Consider the following 19,709-nt stretch of genomic DNA (forward strand, 5'->3'; position numbering starts at 1 on the left):
GCAAGTCAGCAATTTTCTCACTACTCACCATTTGCAAGAAATGGTATATTAATTTAAATGACTGCTTATATCCAAGCAATAAAATAAATGGAATTATTCTACGTGTTGGATAAAATTACCACATTTTCTATTAGCGCAGCAATTAAAAGTTCTGTTATACTGTGGTTCCAAAATTAGTCATGAGAGAGAATGGTGAAGCTCAAGTTGTAGTACAAAGAACCAAAGAAAAGGAATGTTACAGTTATTAATACATTATTTGGGGGGAAGGGATTTTCTGTAGGTAAGGGGAGTCTCTAAAGAAATCGTACAATTGTGAAATAAAGTTATAAAAGAAACTACAACCAATCTTCCTTGCTCCAGCACCCTCCACTGGAGCTGCTGTGTCTTAGATGCACTAATGGGCTTGAGCCACCGGGAGCGAGTAGATCTGAGGCCGATTTTAGTCTTCAGTTGCTGGCTAGAGAAAAACAACGTACTATGATGTTCCCTGGTGTAGTGCTTTATCCAAAAACTAGATTAGCGCTCCACAAAGTCTAGGAGCTGGGGCTCTGAAGAACGGAGCCTCTTTAACCCCGTTTTTAGTTCTCTCCAGACAAGGTCTGAAGAGAATTCATGCTGTTAAGGAAGGGGAGAGGGTGAAAAACGAAGCCGCTGTGGGATTCAAAGCAATTTAGCGACAATGACAGAGCTTACTTGCTTCATTGGAAAATAAATTTGAGGAATTGGAAGACTGAAACGCTGTAGCAAAAATAAGATAATAACGGGTAGACGTCTGCATCTTTAGCCCGGTAGAGCTCAAACAGCGGCTTTTCTTTGTCCGTCTCACAGTCCACTGGTCATCTGTCTTTTCCCCTCTTTCCGTCACAAATCAAATAGGTTCTCAGAAATGTCAGCTCTTTGGCAGCCGTTTCACCCTTACTTCCAATTTGCCGGAGGAGCTGCAGGACCTCCGACAGCTTCTGGCAGGACCCAGCACCTGCATCCCTTGTTTCCCACTCTGGAAGTAACATCATTCCGGTAGAAGTGGTGGGAGTTTTCCCACGAGCAATTACAGTCACTTTGCTTACGCTCTGTTACGAAAAGTATCTTCTCCGCTCCAAGCTCAAGAAATATATGGTAGGAAATAGGCAATACTTGAACACCAAAAATTTATTTCAGGTATTCCAGCGTGACAGTGAACCTGATAGCACCAAGTAAGATAAAATTATGTTTTCTGCTTTCTGTAAAGTGCCCAAAAGACAATAATGCATGGTCACAGCCTTGAGATAAAGGATTGCGAGGAGGAACATCTATAGTCATACTAAAATACACGATACTGAGTATGATCCTACCACTTTCCTTCACTTAGACAAAAGCTTTCCAAATATTTTCCAAATGCGAAATGGCCGCGACGCCCTTGGTAGCAGCAGGGTAGGTCTGTCTCTCTCCTGATATACTGGAACACAAATTGTAAACGTACTGAAGAAGTCAAAAAATCCGAGGCAGCCCAGCAAATAACAGATAGAGACACGTGATTTCTGTAACTGCAAATGTATCTCAGCCTAAAAATACAGGAAAAAATCTTTAAAGTACAGATAATTGGGCAAAGGCATGAGAATATGTAACATCCCAGCGGTAGCTAATTTAATGACTTCAAGGAGGTATTTGTCTAAGATTTTTACATTTGGAGTCTAAAATTATGAGTATCTAGGAATATATTTAAGTATTCAAGACTACATATCTTTATAATTGTTACAGAAATTGCAATAAATGAAAGGCTGCCCTGCCAGCTCTTCTCTCCATCTCCACCTCCAGGGTTTGTTCTAGACGTTACAAACCTTGACGCAGCTTCAAAGCCACACTTTATTAAATCCAAATTATCACAAGGGCCGTATTTGCTGCTTCTTACAAAGCCAGGAGGGTTTTTCCCCCCGCTCTTCGATAAACTTACTCGACCACTCAACTTGCACTGTTCAGTCAGGTACGACAGCAAATTTTTAATGCCTAAACCCATTATATTAAAGTTTTGCAAGTCATCTTTTGAGGTATGGAAAAAAGATACCCTTGGACGCGTTAGAGGCTTTGGTGAGGCTCAGCTGTTTGGTTGACTGCAGTCACTGACCTGCGGGGCTAAAGAAAAATGGAAGAACGTCTCTGTGCTTTCAAAATTTTATTTTCAAACTTCTTATTTTACCAGAATGGCCTATGCTGTTCTGTTCACACACCCCCCAAGCATTTTGCAACATGGAAATGGAGAGAAACGGGATGAGCGAGGAGTCAGACGCTCAGTGAGCTGCTACCGCAGTCCGGCTCCCCTTCACCTGCCTTGGCATGAGTTGGGTGAGAAGTTTTAGGAGATAAACTTTCCAATGGAAGAATTAATTTCTCATCAAAACTTAATGCTGGCTAATTTCTTAATCTCAAAGTCTTTGGGAAAAGGCAATTTAAAGGGCTGTTCCTGCAGCCTTCACGCAAGGCAAGTGGCGTTCTCGTTTGGGCAAGGAGCACCTGTGGCAAGCGGAGGAGATGCTGAACGAGGCTTTTCCTCCTCTACCAAGATCAGGCATGTTTAACCATCAGCTTTTCAGGTGTCTGAGTACAAAACACAGGTGTATTGTAAAAATATCCTGGAGTAGCACAGGCTGTGCCTCAAGGTAGCAGGAGAGACACCAGCAAGCTTGCTCAGGCTCAGGTGGTAGGACTGAGGAATGCGCTCGCAGCAGGCAATCGGTTTAATATGGGGGTTTTGCTCACCATGTTTGCTTTGATACCGGTGGGGTGGCTTTGGGATCTTCCACCTTTTCTTCTTTCAAGCTGGAACCCACCAGCCGCTGTTCCTGCTGACTGCTCGCGTGAGAGGACGCTGCCCTGCGGGGGCAGCACGGTATTCCAGCCATCACTCCAATACTTCCCAATCCGCTCCCGCGTCAGGGCTCGGAAATCAATAACTATCTAGCAATGGAGTTCTCGGCTGAGGAGATTTAGTCACTTTCTGGGAAGAAATCCAAACAACATTTAAAACATGTTTGGGTGGGGGTTTTTTCAATAGCGCTGGAAGAAAGGTCAGAGCAAGAGAAGAAGGAAATCAGAAGATGGAGTAGTACAAATCCACCGCACAAGGTATGGAGACACAAAAAGCGTTGTGATCGCATCCCTCTCACTTTCCCAAACAGCTGTTGCAACAATTTTGCAGTTCAGTTGAGCTTCAAATTTTTCATCTCCAGCTACAATAAAATTCATGATGCTTTATCCGATTTCCCTCACCCCGTCCAAAAGGCATAAAAAAACCCCTATTTCTGCCACCTCTCAGAATGCTGCCTGCAAAGCCACCAGAGAAAAAAAAATCAATCTCGTATTCTATTGTACATTTATAACAATGCGTTTGAATTACAATTTATCCATCTTAGAAGAGGCAGAGGCAATGTTGGTATTGCACGGCCTGACCCTACAGTGCTGCGCATCCATCTGCCTCGTGGGGAGATTTATTGACTCCTTTTGGGGCCAAGTGCAGCTCAAGGATCTTGCCACCTCAGATGCTGAGCCCCTCTGCAAGTAGACATGGAAAATAAAGAGGATGTGGCAGCTTTGTGTGACATACAAGGGTGTACCACCAAGCCAGTGTCCAAGGAAAATCACAAATATCGGCACAACTGTTTGCCAACCACTCTGCTAAATCATCTTGCCACCTGTCAATTGTTTTTTAATTGAAATATTTTAATTAAATATGCAATTTTTTAAACCATCAGTAAACATCACTAAACACCTGAAAAAACATCTTCTTAGCCTGGAGAAGAGAAGGCTCTGGGAGGACTTTATAGCAGCCTTCCAGTCCCTAAAGGGGCTCCAGGAAAGCTGGGGAGGGACTCTGGAGCAGGGAGGGGAGCCATGGGACGAGGGGGAAGGGTTTTACACTGAAAGAGGGGAGATTGAGATGAGATGTGAGGCAGAAATTGTTTGCTGTGGGGGCGGTGAGCCCCTGGCCCAGGTTGCCCAGAGCAGCTGTGGCTGCCCCATCCCTGGAGGGGTTCAAGGCCAGGTTGGACGGGGCTTGGAGCAACCTGGGCTGGTGGGAGGTGTCCCTGCCCAGGGCAGGGGGGTGGCACTGGGTGGGCTTGAAGGTCCCTTCCAACCCAAACCATTCTGTGACTCTGTGATCTGTGGTTGGGGCAGAACAGAAAATAAATTGCAGTGGCTTCACCTTGCGTTTCCCCAGCTGCTGGCGAGCACGCTTACCTGCGAGTGAGCTGGGAGCAAGCCCCAGGACCCAGCCCACTACAGCCCGGAGGTGACGACGGCATCCCTCAGGAGATGGCATGGCATCCCTCAGGAGCTGTGGGCAAAGCAACAAACCACCATGTGATTATTTTTTTCACATGTAAGAATGCGTTTGTAACCTAGAAAAACACGTGTATTTGAAACGTTTGCAATTAAAAGCTTTAATTTTATATTTTTACATATCCGGTTGCTTAAAGCAAACTAACTTGTGTATGTAAACAGAAGTGAAATACTCACATAGTCTACCTTTAAAAATACAAGGCGATAAGTAATTTTATATAGTAAGGATTCCAAACCTCTCTGCTGTCCATCTGATACATAACGAATGACTCTGATTTTTCCGTTTGGCTGGTGTGCAGGGATGAGTCGGCGCTGGGGGGGCAGAGCTGGGAAGGTGCTGATCAGGCAACGTCTTCTCTGAGTTGGGGGAAACCAATCTCTTCTCTTTTCTCTCAAGTGATGAGGTGTGTCATGTCAAACTACAATTTTCATTACAAGTTATATGATGCTTTTTTAGTGAGCTGCGAGAAAAAAAGACACCAGGAATCGTACCATGGGCAGAGAATAGATTAACTTCAGGGTGACGGGGAAGAAAAAGGTAAACTACAACCACGTTTCCGGAGCAATTCCCTTAGCCACAGGAGAGTTTCAATGATTTGAGCCGCAGAAACTCGAGGTGAGTCACTGAAAACTAAATATAATTGAATGAGATTTCTTAGAAAGGAACCATAGGCCGGCCGCCGCAGCTCTTAGCCGCTGTTATTTAGCGTTTTTAAAGGTGCGGGTGCTCAGTTCGTTTAAATTTAGTTCTCCCAAGTCCACCAAAGGAGAACCACTGAGCAGCACCTGAAAGTTTATTCCCTCAAAGTTAGTACCAAGACAAATATCCATGCTTAAACAAGTATATTTAAAATATATTTTGTAAGGGACAAGCAGCACCACTTTTTTACCTTGGTTTATTAAAAAATATCCTCGGACTGTAAATACTTGGACTACGCTCTTTGCATGCAACTAAACAGGGAACAGAACTATTGGAATAATAAACCTGTAGGGGTGGATCAGTCTAATGAAGTTTACCCGTACTGCTCTGGTTAAAATTTAACTGAAGGACTGGACAGAAAATGAGAGGCAGGGCTCTTTGTTTCTTATTTCTTTAGAAGGGCTGAAAAGCTTCTCTTTGCTCTTTGGTGCTTAAACTGTATACCGACTGATTTCTGCTGCGTTATCTAAGTACATAGATGAATATATATATATAAAAAAATATATGAATATGTATATACATATATAAATTATTTGTGAATAAAAATTTATAAATTCTTAAAAGCAATGGCATCAAAAGTATCATTAAAGTCCCATATAATTTGGAAAAAAAAAAATACACGAGACCGTATCCATACCAAAGACCAGTTGGACATCCCAGAAATAAAACACATTGATTTCAAATGTGATTAGGGCTTTAAAGTCTTGAATCAAGAAATCGTAACACTACAACAATTACAGTATAATATCACCGTGTTACAGAACAGGTATTTTCTCCCCCCAAGAAATTCTTTGCCGTTTCAAATTCATAAAACTTTAATCTCTCGATGCCTTGAGAGTACAAACAAGCTTCGGAAAGATAACAGGTTTATTTAGCAGCACTGTTAAAACAGTCTGCTTTCTAAAGGTTAATTAAAAAAACTCCGGATGATCCAGAAGCATGGGTTCAGTATAACATGGGATAATGGCATTATAATTAATAGCAATAAAAGCAAATGGAATCCCTTTTACTTCATCCTGCCACGTGCATAGTAACTGCATGAAAATATATGGAATTTAATTAAGAATTACAGCTCTTCCTTAGAAAATAAGGTATTGACAGTAGGTAGAACCTCCTTACTCCCCCAAAACCCGAGACCAACCCAGACTTTTCACAAAGAGCAAGGTGGGCATTTGAACAGAAAAGGAATATTTTATTAATCTTTGCTGTAACAAATTAGATAGAGATTTAGCAAAAATTCTTTCCGGCCTGGTCATCAGCCTTTTAAGAGAAAAAAAGCAAGAATGGGCCAGAAAATTTTGATAAGGAGTAAAACCTCCCGCAGAGCGGGGTGAGGCGAGCGGGGAGCCCCGGCCCCGCAGGTGTCGGGCTGTAGGAGATGTCTCCAGAGCCCTGATCTGAAGAGCTACGGGTCGGCAAGGCAATCATAAATCATCCGCCGGTGATTCCTCCCGGCCTTTGCCAGGCTGGTTTGGTTGTAACTATGGCAACACCTTTTCTCCAGACCAAAGTTCAATTATTTTACATTTTTATTACCACAGCTGTTCGCTTAAAGTTCACCAGGGTGACTTTCTGCTTGCACAGAGAGCGGATCCCGGGTAGCGAGAAGGCGGAGACAACCTCATGCTAAACAGGACCAAAGAGAAGAAAACACCCTGAACCGGTGGAAAATCTCTGCCTGACAAAATGCCGTCCAGAAAAAAAACAGGCATGTTTGCAGCCGCTTTTGTGACCTGCGCTTGCTCTTTTGTGATCATTTGTGTTGTTCTGGCCACCCAGCACTGGGTGAGCAGCAAGGTTCACTTTTCTGGGACAAACTCCAGCGTTACGGTGAGTCTCACCTACGGACTTTTCAGCGGCACCTGCGAACAGCTTGTCGATGCGGGACTTCTGGTTCCAGAAAAGATTTTCCAAGGTGAGTGGTTTTGCGCCTGGAAATGGATGGCATCTTCTTGCTCATGCAGGTGATGGACGAAGGAGCCACGGCTCGTTCGTGTATTCATCTGTGACGATAATAAGTGAGAACAATTCTTGCCAATAGCAACTTCTAATTACCTGTGATCTGGGCCTGTGCCTTGGAAACAAGGAAAAAATACAGAATAGGAACTGTATGTAAAATAGATTTTAATTTTCAGAAGCTTTCAGCGAGGAACAGAAAAGCAACATTCCGTTACCATTTTGTCAAAGGATTACGAACCTAATTCATCTTCCGGGATTTTTTTTTAAATTTTGTTTTGTTAAATGAATTGATTTAAAACATTTTGCCACCTCCTGTCAAATTAGCATCGTTTTTATAGAAGAAGGTTTTACGAGGCTGCTGAAGGGAAAAGAACCAAACACTGAAATCAATAATTTAGATATATATGGTGTTTATACCTGTGCTGGATCTGCACGTTAATGACAGTATCCCTTTTATTTCTTCCTTTAAAAGCACACCATTCCATTTTTAAGCGCTGTTATCAAACTTAACCATTTGGTTAGTATTTTCAAATCTTATGCTTGCTCATGTGTTTTGGGTTTTTTTATGCTAGACCTTGAAGTATCGATTACAACATAGTTTGTCATCTTTTATAAGGCCCTTCTTCCCCCACCCAAGGTGCAATTTTCAGGTGACTCCTCGTCATCATGGCTTCCCAAAAAAAACTCTGAGATGATCTTTGGAAACAAGGTTATTGGAATAAAATTTGAGCAAACATCCAGTAGATTCAAATTGAACTGTATTTTATGTTGATACCCAACAGATGTATACAAGAGATCTTACTTTTTGTGCATCCGCAGTTCTTGGTCTTTATCCTCAATGGCAGAATTACTGCAGAAGATAAAAAGAGAAAAAAATGGTTAAATAATTAAGGAAGAGAGAAAAAATGAGAGATAAGGGACGAGAGATGCTAGATGAGAATAAAACAAAGTTAAAAAATAAGGGGAAGAGCAGAAGGGCTTTTACCTAGAGCAACCTTGGAGAAAGTTAAGACAAGAATGAAAAATCCTGGTATGAGAAGCAAAACGTGAGAAAAAGCAAAACAGAGACAAGAAACTGTGCATACCAAGTATGAACCACAGACTCAATACTGTTTTCTTGCAGTTCCGCAAAGATTTTCTTCACATCAGCAGAGCTACTTTTGCGTAAAGTTAAGAAAATCATTCAAAAAGGCCAAAGGTAGATAAGCCTGAAAGCTGCTGCGAGGGTCAAGGATTTGCACTGATTTTATGTATATTGCTGTCTCACCGAGTTCAAAGATGCAGATATACACGTGTGAAAGTGAAAAAAGTCAGTCAAAAGAAAACTAATGACAATTTGGAAGAGTAGGAGTAGGTCAAAATTATTTTCCTTTTCTGGCAGGCTGTTTTAAGATGTCCCATCACACAGAAGCCACCAAGGTAGAGCACAGCAGACCTGAGCGTCCAGGTGGTTCCCATCTCCGAGCTCTTTCCCACCTGAATTTAGTACAGAAATTGTATCCGAACGAACAGGCACCCAAATTACCCCAGTGCCAAAGCTCTATCACACAAGCCACTTCGTATTATAACAATTATATTGGCACGAAAAAGCCGAACACAGCAGTGTTCCTAGCAGAGCATACAGGATATATTGAGATCATTCCACAATAAATACAAAATCACAAGTCATTCAAAGCAGTTTATTTACAGTCATATCAGAATAATCAAAGTAATTTTTAGAAGAGTAAATACGCACTTATAAAAATAGTTTATAGACGATTGTATCTCCCCACGCCAGTTGGCTCAAGCCCCACGCGGGCCGACTTGCTGATTTTAATCGGGCTCCGCGTGAAACCAGGAGTCCACCCGCGGAGAGCTGGTTGCAGGGCAAGGATGCAATCTGGCAGGAATTCGGGGCATGTGTCTTGCCTTTGTCTGCACAGCAGCTAACACAACCCAATCCCAGCGCCTGGGCGCTACCGATGTATAGATTTTAATTACAATTAATGACAAGCACTCCCAGAACACTTGCATCGGTAAAGGGTTTCCATTCTTTGCATGGTCTGCATGCATTTTGCTGGTGGTGGCATTTTCCCCCCAGCAGATTTAGGGTTTTGAGCTTACCATTTACAAAATATCGTCTAAATTCTCAAATTTAAGCCATTTGGGGATGAACAAAACGAGGGATCTTCAGGAGTTGCTAGTTGCCTTCAACAGCTGCTGAAAGAAAGTCGTGCTTTATCAATAGTCTAAATATGGATTTGCCCACACCCCTCACCAGTTCAGTTGGGCACATATCCTAGATGAAAGGAACTGATTTTAAATTAATTCTTAGGCTCTATGGAGGCAGGATTGTCACTTTTTATATTAATTCTGTACATTCTTGAAATAGAAGAGATACTTCACAGATTTGCATACATACTATTTTTAAATTCAAATAATTGGGTCCTCCTAAGACAGTAGATGCCTTTTGTTTGACGATATCCTTCAGTAAGTGGATTGCCTGCGCTAGGGAGAAACGAAGTGCTGTGCTTTCTCCGCTCTCACATTTTAGACACCAGTAAGAAGAGTTATAAGCATCCTTTTAAATCACAGCTTGGTCTGTCGCTCAGCAAGTACGGCCTGGCTGGGGGTCTCTGCTGCACACCCTGAGTGCGTTTCTCAAATGGCATTGTCATATTTGGGTGCCAGACGAGGAGAATGGAAATCGTGAAAGAGTCAATCAAAGACAATAGCTTGGAGCTCGGGGGTGCAGAGTACTTGTTAGCAATAGCCCACATGGGCTTTTATTAGTGGCCGTAGAAAAGTAGATGCTCAACAGCCTGTCCAAAGCCCATAGCTTATTATTTTGAAAACCACAACATTAAAGGAAATTTCCGGGCATAAAAATAAAAGACAAGCAAAAGAATATGGTTTCTGCAAGTGTACAGTGCATGAACTGCCTGGTCGCGGTTGCCTCTTTAACAGACTGCCATGAACGACCTTAATAGAGCGATAAATCAATACAGCTACTTCAGAGGCCCTGGGGACGAGCAGAATGGTCTGGCAGAATGTAAGAGTTATTTAATAACTCAAGTCCGTAGAGTCTTCGTTAGCTGTTTTAATGATTTGTCTTAGAAAGGAACCACCTATGAATATAACAGTCTGCACCAGAGCTGGTTTCCAGTTTTGCTTGTTTCTAAGTCAGACATGTAAAAATTGTGAGCAAGGTGCCGGAAGAGGAACTCCCATGAAGTCCCGTAAAACCAGGATTTATCCAACTACTGGAACCAGCGAGGCCAACAGCACACGAGGAATTCTTTGAAATTTGCCATAACAGAGAGGAATCTATTAACTTTCCGACTCTTAAATACATAACAAATGCTTGAAAATTGCTGGAACTTCATTAATGGTATCATCAGGTTCCAGCTGTGCTATGGGATCTCCTGAAAAGTGGAAAGATAGGTTGAATTCTACTTTGTGGTTTGTTTTTTGTTTTTTTTTTTTTTTGGTTTGTTTTTGGTTTTGGTTTTTTTTTTTTTTGTTAATGAACAGTTAGTTATGTGCCATGAGTGATCATAGACCTCATAAAAGCTGTCAGATAAGCAAGCTTAGAAAAGACCTCAGGCCTCTCAGCTAAAACGTCATTCACGTTCAGGTTAGTAAAAATTCAGGAAATTCTATCCAACCATATGAGAGTTAAAGGTGAAAAAAAAAAAAAATGAAGATACAGAAAATTTAGGAGAGATCCGGCAAAGGCAAAACCCTCTCCTTTCAGTTGGGCATTAAGCTGTTTTACGCTGATGCCAAGGTTATCCAGCTGTGGGTTACTATCGATCCCGTTCAAGTAGATCAGTGACTGTAGGTTCCTTCAGTTTGCACAGACTGCTTTATTTAGAAAAAAATATCTGCCACTATGAAAACAGCATTCTATTTACAACCTTGAGTCTTACGCTGTCACAGGCGTGATTACAACAAAATTACATCCCCTAAACTGCGACTCAACGTCAGAGATGAACACGATCAATTAAGGGGTGCAATGGCTGTAGCCAGTCAATTCTGGAGATGTTCTGGGTGACAAAATTAGATGAGGCTGCCAAACCTGTCTGATTTGGCTCCAAACTTATTTCCCGAACTAAGCAATGCCCAAGCAGTAACGCCGCCTCAGCACGAGGGCACGGTGCAGCCGGTGCCGTGCTCACCTCTATTTACTGAGGGATGTTTTCTGAACACCCGTCTTTCCTATTCTTTTAGAATTGCTTAAATTTGCATCCTTACCTACCATTTCCTCCAACAGAAATTAACTTCTGCCGGGAATATTAGATAAATCGAGAGACAAGCTCTCCTTTTAATTTATTTCCCGTAGCTCTTTGTATTGTTATGAGTCTTTGTTTTCTTCTTATGGGGTTTGTACTATTTTTTGTTGATCTTTTTACTGCTATAATTTCTCTAATTTATGCACTGAATACTCTGCCGTAATGGCTTTCTATTAAAAGTACCCTAGAAAGGAAGTTTTCCTGCAGATGGCTGTCTACCACAACACCCATTTGAACAGAGCTTGAAAACGTTGTTGCCTTAGTTGTTATAGGCTAAGGCAGCCACAGGCACGGTATAGTTGCCTTTCCAATCTTTAAATTGAAAGACGGAAAAGAAAATATTTCCAGGCAGCTATACTGGAATCACGCTCTGAGTATCTTGCTTTAGCATTTGCGTCTCTTATTATCAGCAACATATCAAATGACTAGAAGGATTTAGGCGAAACCTCCTACAGTCCTGGAGGGGGTGACTACACGTGCCAAGTACACATGGCCAGCCGTGTGGGTGTGGTACCCACAGAAGCTACACCAGGCGACAATCTACAGTACAAACTCTAATAAGACTGAGCAAAAAGGAGAGGTGCCAAGATGCTCCATGTTAAGACTCCTTGACACGTGGCTTCAGGAGTGGAGACCTTGAGCACAGGAGCCCCAGGGCAGGGCTGAGCCGGCAGCTGGGAGTCCACGTTCTCCCCTTGCCGAGCCCAGGGCCACCAGCTGTGAGCATGAGGCACAGGCCCTTGGGAGCCAGAGCATCCCATGTGTCCAGTCCGCCCAATGAAAACAAAGCAGGAGTTTCTCCTTTCTTTTAAAAGAGGAGAGCAAGTACTGTCTCCGATTTTTTTTCTGCAGGACGCGGCAAGAGACAAATCTAGTCAAGGTATGAACACCAGCCCGGTGGCCAACCATGCCTCGTCTGTCTGGGAATGACCATGTTCAGTTACGTTTGTCCTACAAATGCACCTATCCCTTCCAGGCTAATGCTTTTACTGGACTTTTAGAAGCTGTTCCCCTTGTCAGTTTTATTTTGTAGGAGGGGGACTGCTGCTCTATTAAAAAGAAATAATCTACAATTGGAGCCAAGTTTTAAATTGGGCAAGTGTAGAAACTGGCAGATATCTCAGGAGCAATGGGCAGAGAAACACCTAGTTTTCTGATCTGATTTAGGCATCAAATTTCTGTCTGGCCTTGTAAAGAGGAAATACTTACAGAGTTATCAAGAAATAAGTTTACTACCCAACCCAATGCCTGGAAAGTTTGTGTTCCTGCATGATTAGCAGACAGGCGCTTATTTCAGGCTAATGTTCCTTCATCCCAGTTTGGATCTGGAGTCACATTCAGCAAAATCTCTGGTTATTAGCTTTTAATTACAACCCTGTCAGTAAGTGATGAGGTCGTCGAGCCCGCTGGACTGCGCTGATCATCAATGCTGTATTTCAGTTGCAGCTAACCTGAGCAACACCAAGGCGAAAAGCACCATCACTGCAATTATCGTGATTTTGGTTCTCGGTTTACTGGTTTCCCTTCTGAGTTCTGGATTTACCTGCACTAATGCTGTCAGTAATCCCTACCAGACATTTTTGGGACCCATCGGAGTCTATACCTGGAATTCCCTATGTGGTGAGTAACGCGTCCCGTGCCGACCACTTTCTGCCCACCATATGGTTGAATACAGTATCCTCATCAATCCCAAGAATAAGAAAAATATATCTATAAAAGGAAACACTTGGAAAGGTATTCTGATTTTGGTTTTTAACAGTGTCTTCTGGAATACCTGAAAACTATCTTTTAAGTACCAGTAAAACAGTATTATTTACTCGAAGTGGCACCATCGGTCAGTAGGAGTCTGGATGCACTGGCAGTAAAAATGGAAATGGAAAAGGCCCAATAGGTGTAGCATCATTTCATGCGCGATGCACATTGAGAACAGAGTTCACTGGCAAATACAGAGCAAAAATTTAACAGAATCGTATGCACTGGATGTGACTACGGTGCAATTTGTGACCTCTTTAAGACCTTGTGTCACTCTTTTATAGTATTTGTAGCATATTTGTTGCTGGGTTACCTCCATACCAAATTAGGCCTCTAAGGTCTAATCTACAGGGTGGACTCTAGCTTCATTTCTGAAAAATGCATTGAATTGAAAACATCCACAATAGCATTAACATGGCGGGCAGGCGGCAGTTAGAGGGACTGAGTCATAGAAAAATGTATTTCCTTCTCAAAAAGACACTTTAACTTATCAAAGTAAGTTTTAACATTCCCTAAGGATAAAAAAAAAAAAAAAAAAAGAGGTAGAAATGCTGAGTTGTTAGACATGTGAACTCAGTCAAACAGCTCCCTGGAGGTGTAACCCCTCGTTAGGAGCCTGGCTGCTCCTCATGCACCTTCCTACCCTCTTCATCTTGCTATGGTAATGACTTCAGCTCTCACACTCAATTTGTCTCAAGAGGATTACACCTCCCTCTAACACTAGGTTTGCGCGCAGAAAAATTTCTTTAAAGACATCTGATTACAGAGTACTTCAGCATGGGTGTTTTGTCCTTCAAAAGCTCTTCATGGCTGAAGGTGCTCTGCTGGTGGAGCGGGAGCTTGCTCTCCCTCGAGCCATGTACCATGAACGGCCTTTGCCAAAATCAGACCTTTGTGGAAAGGGATTCATCTAGATACGTAGTCTTAACGTCGTCTTAATCATAGCAAGTACAGGTGGGGGTGTGAAACTCACCCCTTTGTCTCCAGCCATGTCTAACATAGTGTATAAAGACAGATGCTGAAACAGCTGTGGATGCCTTGAAACACAACAAGAAAAGTGAGCAAAAGTCTAGATTAGACAATTATTCCACTTTTGAGACAAGCAGATCATTGTCTCACCACATGAGAAAGTTGTTCGTTTCCTGAACCCAGCACCCTTACCTGGCCAGAATCTGCAAGCTTTGACCAGAAATGAAAGGACCAGGGGCTTGCCAAAATAAATATTAGTGAGAAAGTAAACCCTCATGTTGACTGAGAATTGTGGTTACTTTTTACAGCCCTGGAATTGCTATGACCTGGAAGTCTATTTTGCCATGGGCATTTTTTTATGAAAAATCATGTGTCATTTGATGTGTGAGTGTATCTTGAAGGTTCCGAATTCTCCTAGCAGATGTCCCAAAAGTCCAGTGTCCTCCTGCAAAAACCTGAACCTGTTTCAGTAGGAACGTGTTGCATGTGGAAGGAAGGAATAGAAATATTCTCACCAATGTTCGGAGATTATACGGCCATCAGCACTATGAAAGTGGAGATGGAAACGCGTTACTTAGCTAAATGGCAAAGTAACCGAACTCCACTCATATTCAGGCAGCTATAGGAAGTAGACAGAGATCTAAGACATTGCGTTTTGGCTCATCGCAGAGTCATTGAGTAATTTGGGTTGGAAAGAACATGACGTTTCTAAGTCTAAGCTCTTGAGCAAAGCTGGGCCAACCCTGAACGCAGACAGGGGTTTTATCCAGTTGTGGTACCACACACCCCATGACTTTGGGCTCATATGTAATAGGCAAATCACCAAAGGGGTAAATATATTTACTCATCAGCACTAAACTCAGTGAAAAAAAATTTTAGAGTAAATGGCCTTAACTAAGAATAGTCAGTGAGAAACCATTAAATTTAGCAGAAAATATGACAATGTCCAAACATTGACAAGATATGCCAGTGTCGAAACAGCTGGCAGATACTACTAGATGGGACAAAAATTCCTTAAACACCCGCATATTTTACTAATGGAAGGTACTAGATTAATCTTTGTCCGTGAATTCTAACAAATTTAAGTAGACTATTGACAAGTAGTTAATAAATAGTATTACAGTTTCACCTCTAACATTTATATTTATATTTTCTAGGAATCTTCATACTTATAGCCATGATACTTTTTCCTGTGAACATAGAAGGAAACGGCCTGTCTATAGAATTGGCCCATGGATGTTTTTCTGCTCTGCAGAAATATGTCAAATCTGAACACACTTATGGATATTCATATTGGATCATGCTGCTCATCATTTTTCTGAACATTGCTTCTATCGTCATCATATATTTCTATGACCATGCAAGATATTCTAAGAAGAAAGAACAGGAAAGACCCATTGAAAATGCACCAAAGGATGTCATTCTCTTTTAAGGATACCACTGAAGAGAAAAATTACTATTTAATATGGACAATTATGGCTGATCATTTCCATTCAAATCGAAGCTGTGTAAATAGTTCAATTAACAAAATAGCCTTTTTTGTCTTCAAAGCAATTTGATTTTATCTTAGGTCTTAATGTAATACTTAGAAGTTTCTATTGGTAAAGGTGCTGCCGAAACATCTCCGAGTAGATATGGCCTGAAGTGCACAATGCCAGCACCGTCCCGAAGGAATGGACCTAATGCACCTTAGGGCTCTGCTCTTCTCCAGAGGGATCACTGTGAAAACTCACTCTTAGAAGGGTTCCTCCTCTCCATACCACCACCTTTCCAAGAGGACTGCTGCCCTCTTGCCCACACAGCACAGAGGGGCTGGTTCCCACTCCCACTTTTTGGATTTTCTGGACCACAGGACAGAGCCAAGGTGGCCATCCTGGCTTTCCACAGGGGTGTACCAACATCAGCACTTACGAATGCATTTCTCCTTCACCCTTTGGGTCCAAACAGGAAGATCAGAGACATTGTTTTGGTTGTAATTTGGGATTCAAAGGGCAGAAACAGTGCAAACACCAGGAACACTGGGGACAATGAGAAATGGTCATTAAGATATCAGTGCTTCATTTTGTCCTGCAGTTCTTACTGCTGACCCTTCCCTGCTTAGGGATCTTCTCCTGCAGGTCCCTATGGCACTGCCCCGGTGATCACAGGCAGGCTTGCAGGATCCTGTCCACCAACAGGAGAGTGAGCACTTGGCCAAACTCGCTTGGGGTCAGTCACCTTCACATCAACCCTCCCGACGGCAGGAGCGCTGACCCCGTCCAGGCTTCCTTTGCTCAGTGCTTTCATCCATGGCTGGGGTGGAGACAGGGCCATGGCCTACACAAGACAGCAGAGGAGCCCAGCACTCGTCAGTTAATTTGTAGAAATATTAGCGAATGCTGTTCCAGGTTATTTATAGACCCTTGATTACCATCAACAGCAACAGGCAAAGCTGCACCTTGGGCAGGTGTGGCCGACACTTTCCCACCCGCTACGCCAGACTTTGTCCCGACACAAATGCCACGTGGCGGGCTTTATTAGAGGTGGTTACGGCCAGTACCATCCCTATGCCCATTTTAATTGGTATTTAATATGCACAGAAAGACACACCACTGCAGAGCTGCACAGAAGTGGGGAGCTCCCTTCCTATCGCCCCCCTCCAAGGGAAAGCGAGCAGACGGATGTGACCTGGGGACAGACGCCACCGTGCAAAATCACGCTTGTGCACGTGCCCCAGGAGAAGTGCACCGTGCAAAACGGCAGTCAGCACCTTCTGCTCCTTCGCTCCTCCCCTCTGCAACTACGAGAGCAATTTTTTTTATCACGTTGTTTTCCTTTACAATACAATTTTCACTGTCATATGCTGTCCTGTGATGTAAGAGATGCTCATGGAGGGGGAAAAAGAAAAAAGGCATTTCTGAAGAGGGCATGAGAAGACACAAGAGGCAACTTCTCCCTATTTATGTCAAAAAATAAAGTTCCAGGATTAAAGCGCCCAGTGTTCTTTCAAAGGAATCAAAGCAGACAGCTTTTCCATCCTGCTGCAGCATCTCACTAAAAGTGTGATGAGGGCAGAGTGGTGGTGGGGGGAGGAAATAAAATAAAAGAGGGTTTCGGAGACTGGAGGGGCAGCATAGGTCACCAAGATGAGAGATGTTATCTGCTCTCCGCTGCTGACAAGAACCATGCCTAGAACTGCTTTTCCGTGCTGTAAACATTGCCGTTGAACCGTCAGATCCCGGGCGCCCGCGAGCGGGGCTGGCGCGAAGCCAGGCCTTCCCCGCTTCTGCTGGGGCTGCAAAAAATTTTCACACCGTTTCAGCGCGCATCTGTCGCTGGCGCACTCGGCCAGCAGCCGTCACACGATACAGTTACGCTGGTGTCAGGCGCTTGCTCGCAGAGAAATAAAGCCGTGGTAATAGAAAAATACCGGAGGAGCAGGGGCTCCTGATTTGAAAAGCAGTGGCTCACCATTGCTTGGGTATTTCTGTTGCACTGAAGTACTAATTGCCATAGAAGTGACAGAAAAAAACCCAAACATTCCCGCTTTCATAGATTGTTCGGGTTAGAAGGGACTTAAAGACCATTTAGTTCCAACCCCCCTTCCCCTCCAGGGATGGGGCAGCCACAGCTTCTCTGGGCAACCTGGGCCAGGGGCTCACCGCCCTCACAGCACAGAATTTCTTCCTAATATCTCATCTGATATTAGATGAAAGAGCTGGCGGAGGTGCTCGCCGGGCCACTTGGTATCATTTATGAGCAGTCCTGGACAACCGGAGAGGTCCCAGCTGACTGGAGGTTAGCAAATGTGACACCCATCCACAAGAAGGGCCGGAAGGAGGATCCGGGGAACTACAGGCCAGTCAGTCTGACCTCGGTGCCTGGGAAGGTCATGGAACAGATCCTCCTCAGTGCCATTACACGGCACATGCAGGAGAACAGGGTGATCAGGCCCAGTCAGCATGGGTTTGTGAAGGGCAGGTCATGCCTATCAAACCTAATATCCTTCTATGATAAGGTGACCCACTTAGTGGATGAGGGAAAAGCTGTGGATGTTATCTACTTGGATTTTTGCAAAGCTTTTGACACTGTTTCCCACAGCATTCTCCTGGAGAAACTGGCTGCTCATGGCCTGGACAGGTGTACTCTGCGCTGGGTAAAAAACTGGCTGGATGGCCGTGCCCAGAGAGTGGTGGTAAATGGAGTTAAATCCAGTTGGTGTCCAGTCACAAGTGGTGTCCCCCAGGGCTCGGTGCTGGGGCCGGTTCTCTTTAATATCTTTATCAATGATCTGGATGAAGGGATCGAATGCATCCTCAGTAAGTTCGCAGATGACACTAAACTGGGCGGGCGTGTTGATCTGCTTGAGGGTAGGTTGGCTCTGCAGAGGGATCTGGACAGGCTGGACTGATGGGCTGAGACCAATGGTATGAGGTTCAACAAGGCCAAGTGCCGGGTCCTGCACTTGGGTCACAACAACCCCATGCAGCGCTACAGGATTGGGGCAGAATGGCTTGAAAGCAGCTCGACAGAAAAGGACTTGGGAGTGTTGGTTGACAGCCGGCTGAATATGAGCCAGCAGTGTGCCCAGGTGGCCAAGAAGGCCAACAGCATCCTAGCCTGTATCAGGAATAGTGTGGTGAGCCGGACTAGGGAAGTGATCATCCCCCTGTACTCGGCACTGGTGAGGCCCCACCTCGAGTACTGCGTTCAGTTTTGGGCCCCTCGCTACAGGAGGGACATTGAGGTGTTGGAGCGTGTCCAGAGAAGGGCTACAAAGCTGGTGAGGGGCCTGGAGGACAAACCTTATGAGGAACGACTGAGGGAGCTGGGGTTGTTTAGCCTGGAGAAGAGGAGGCTGAGGGGAGACCTTATCACCCTCTACAACTACCTGAAAGGAGGTTGTAGAGAGATGGGGGCTGACCTCTTCTCCCTGGTGACAAGTGATAGGACGAGGGGAAACGGGTTCAAGTTACGTCAGGGGAGGTTTAGATTAGATATTAGGAGACATTTTTACACTGAAAGGGTTATTAAACTTTGGAATAGGCTGCCCAGGGAGGTGGTGGATTCACCATCTCTGGAGGTGTTTAAAAAAAGGGTAGATGGGGCACTGAGGGACATGGTTTAGAAGTGGCTCTTGTCAGGGTAGGCTAAAGGTTGGACTCGATGATCTTAAAGGTCCCTTCCAACCTCAACAATTCTATGATTCTATGATTCTATGATTCTATCTAAACCTCCCCTTTGGCCTGTTTTGAGCCACCTGGCTCTTAAAAAAATCACTCTGGAAGTCTCAAGGGACCTTGAGGTCACCTGCTGACAAGTACGGTGTGAAGCAGCAGAGACACATGTCTCTGGAAAGTCACTGGGTAGTGAGAGCTCACCTGTGTCTGTGAGAACTACAGATCAGTCAGTACAACACTAAAAAAAAAAAAAAAATCTAATTTAAATAGTAAAGTTGTAGGTGGCTAACAAGGCTACCTGGATATTCTTAGTCTGAATGTTTCATTTCAAAGACTTTCCTTCTCAAGCTCAAAATGATCCCCCCTGCCCTACACTACATACTTTCTGCTTGGAGCATCCTGGGCTGGTGGGAGGTGTCCCTGCCCAGGGCAGGGGGTGGCACTGGGTGGCCTTTAAGGTCCCTTCCAACCCAAACCATTCTATGATTCATGCCACGGAGTCAGCTTGGCAGATGCTGCTGATGGAGCCTGAGCAGGTGGGGATGAGGCCGAGGAAGGCAGCAGCGGCCCACGGTACCGAGC

At 43.9% G+C, this 19,709-nt stretch overlaps 1 protein-coding gene across 1 annotated transcript; it reads left to right on the forward strand.

Moving 5' to 3' along the window:
- Positions 1 to 6,584: 6,584 nt before the first annotated feature.
- Positions 6,585 to 17,345, forward strand: CLRN3 (clarin 3). Its single transcript, XM_063338688.1, has 3 exons — positions 6,585 to 6,929; positions 12,688 to 12,867; positions 15,126 to 17,345. Exons 1-3 carry the CDS (start codon positions 6,701 to 6,703, stop codon positions 15,398 to 15,400), a joined length of 684 nt encoding a protein of 227 aa, XP_063194758.1. The 5' UTR covers positions 6,585 to 6,700; the 3' UTR covers positions 15,401 to 17,345.
- The last annotated feature ends 2,364 nt before the right edge of the window (positions 17,346 to 19,709 follow it).

The sequence above is a fragment of the Chroicocephalus ridibundus genome, chromosome 6 (genome assembly GCF_963924245.1).
Source record: "Chroicocephalus ridibundus chromosome 6, bChrRid1.1, whole genome shotgun sequence".
Lineage (NCBI taxonomy): Eukaryota > Metazoa > Chordata > Aves > Charadriiformes > Laridae > Chroicocephalus > Chroicocephalus ridibundus.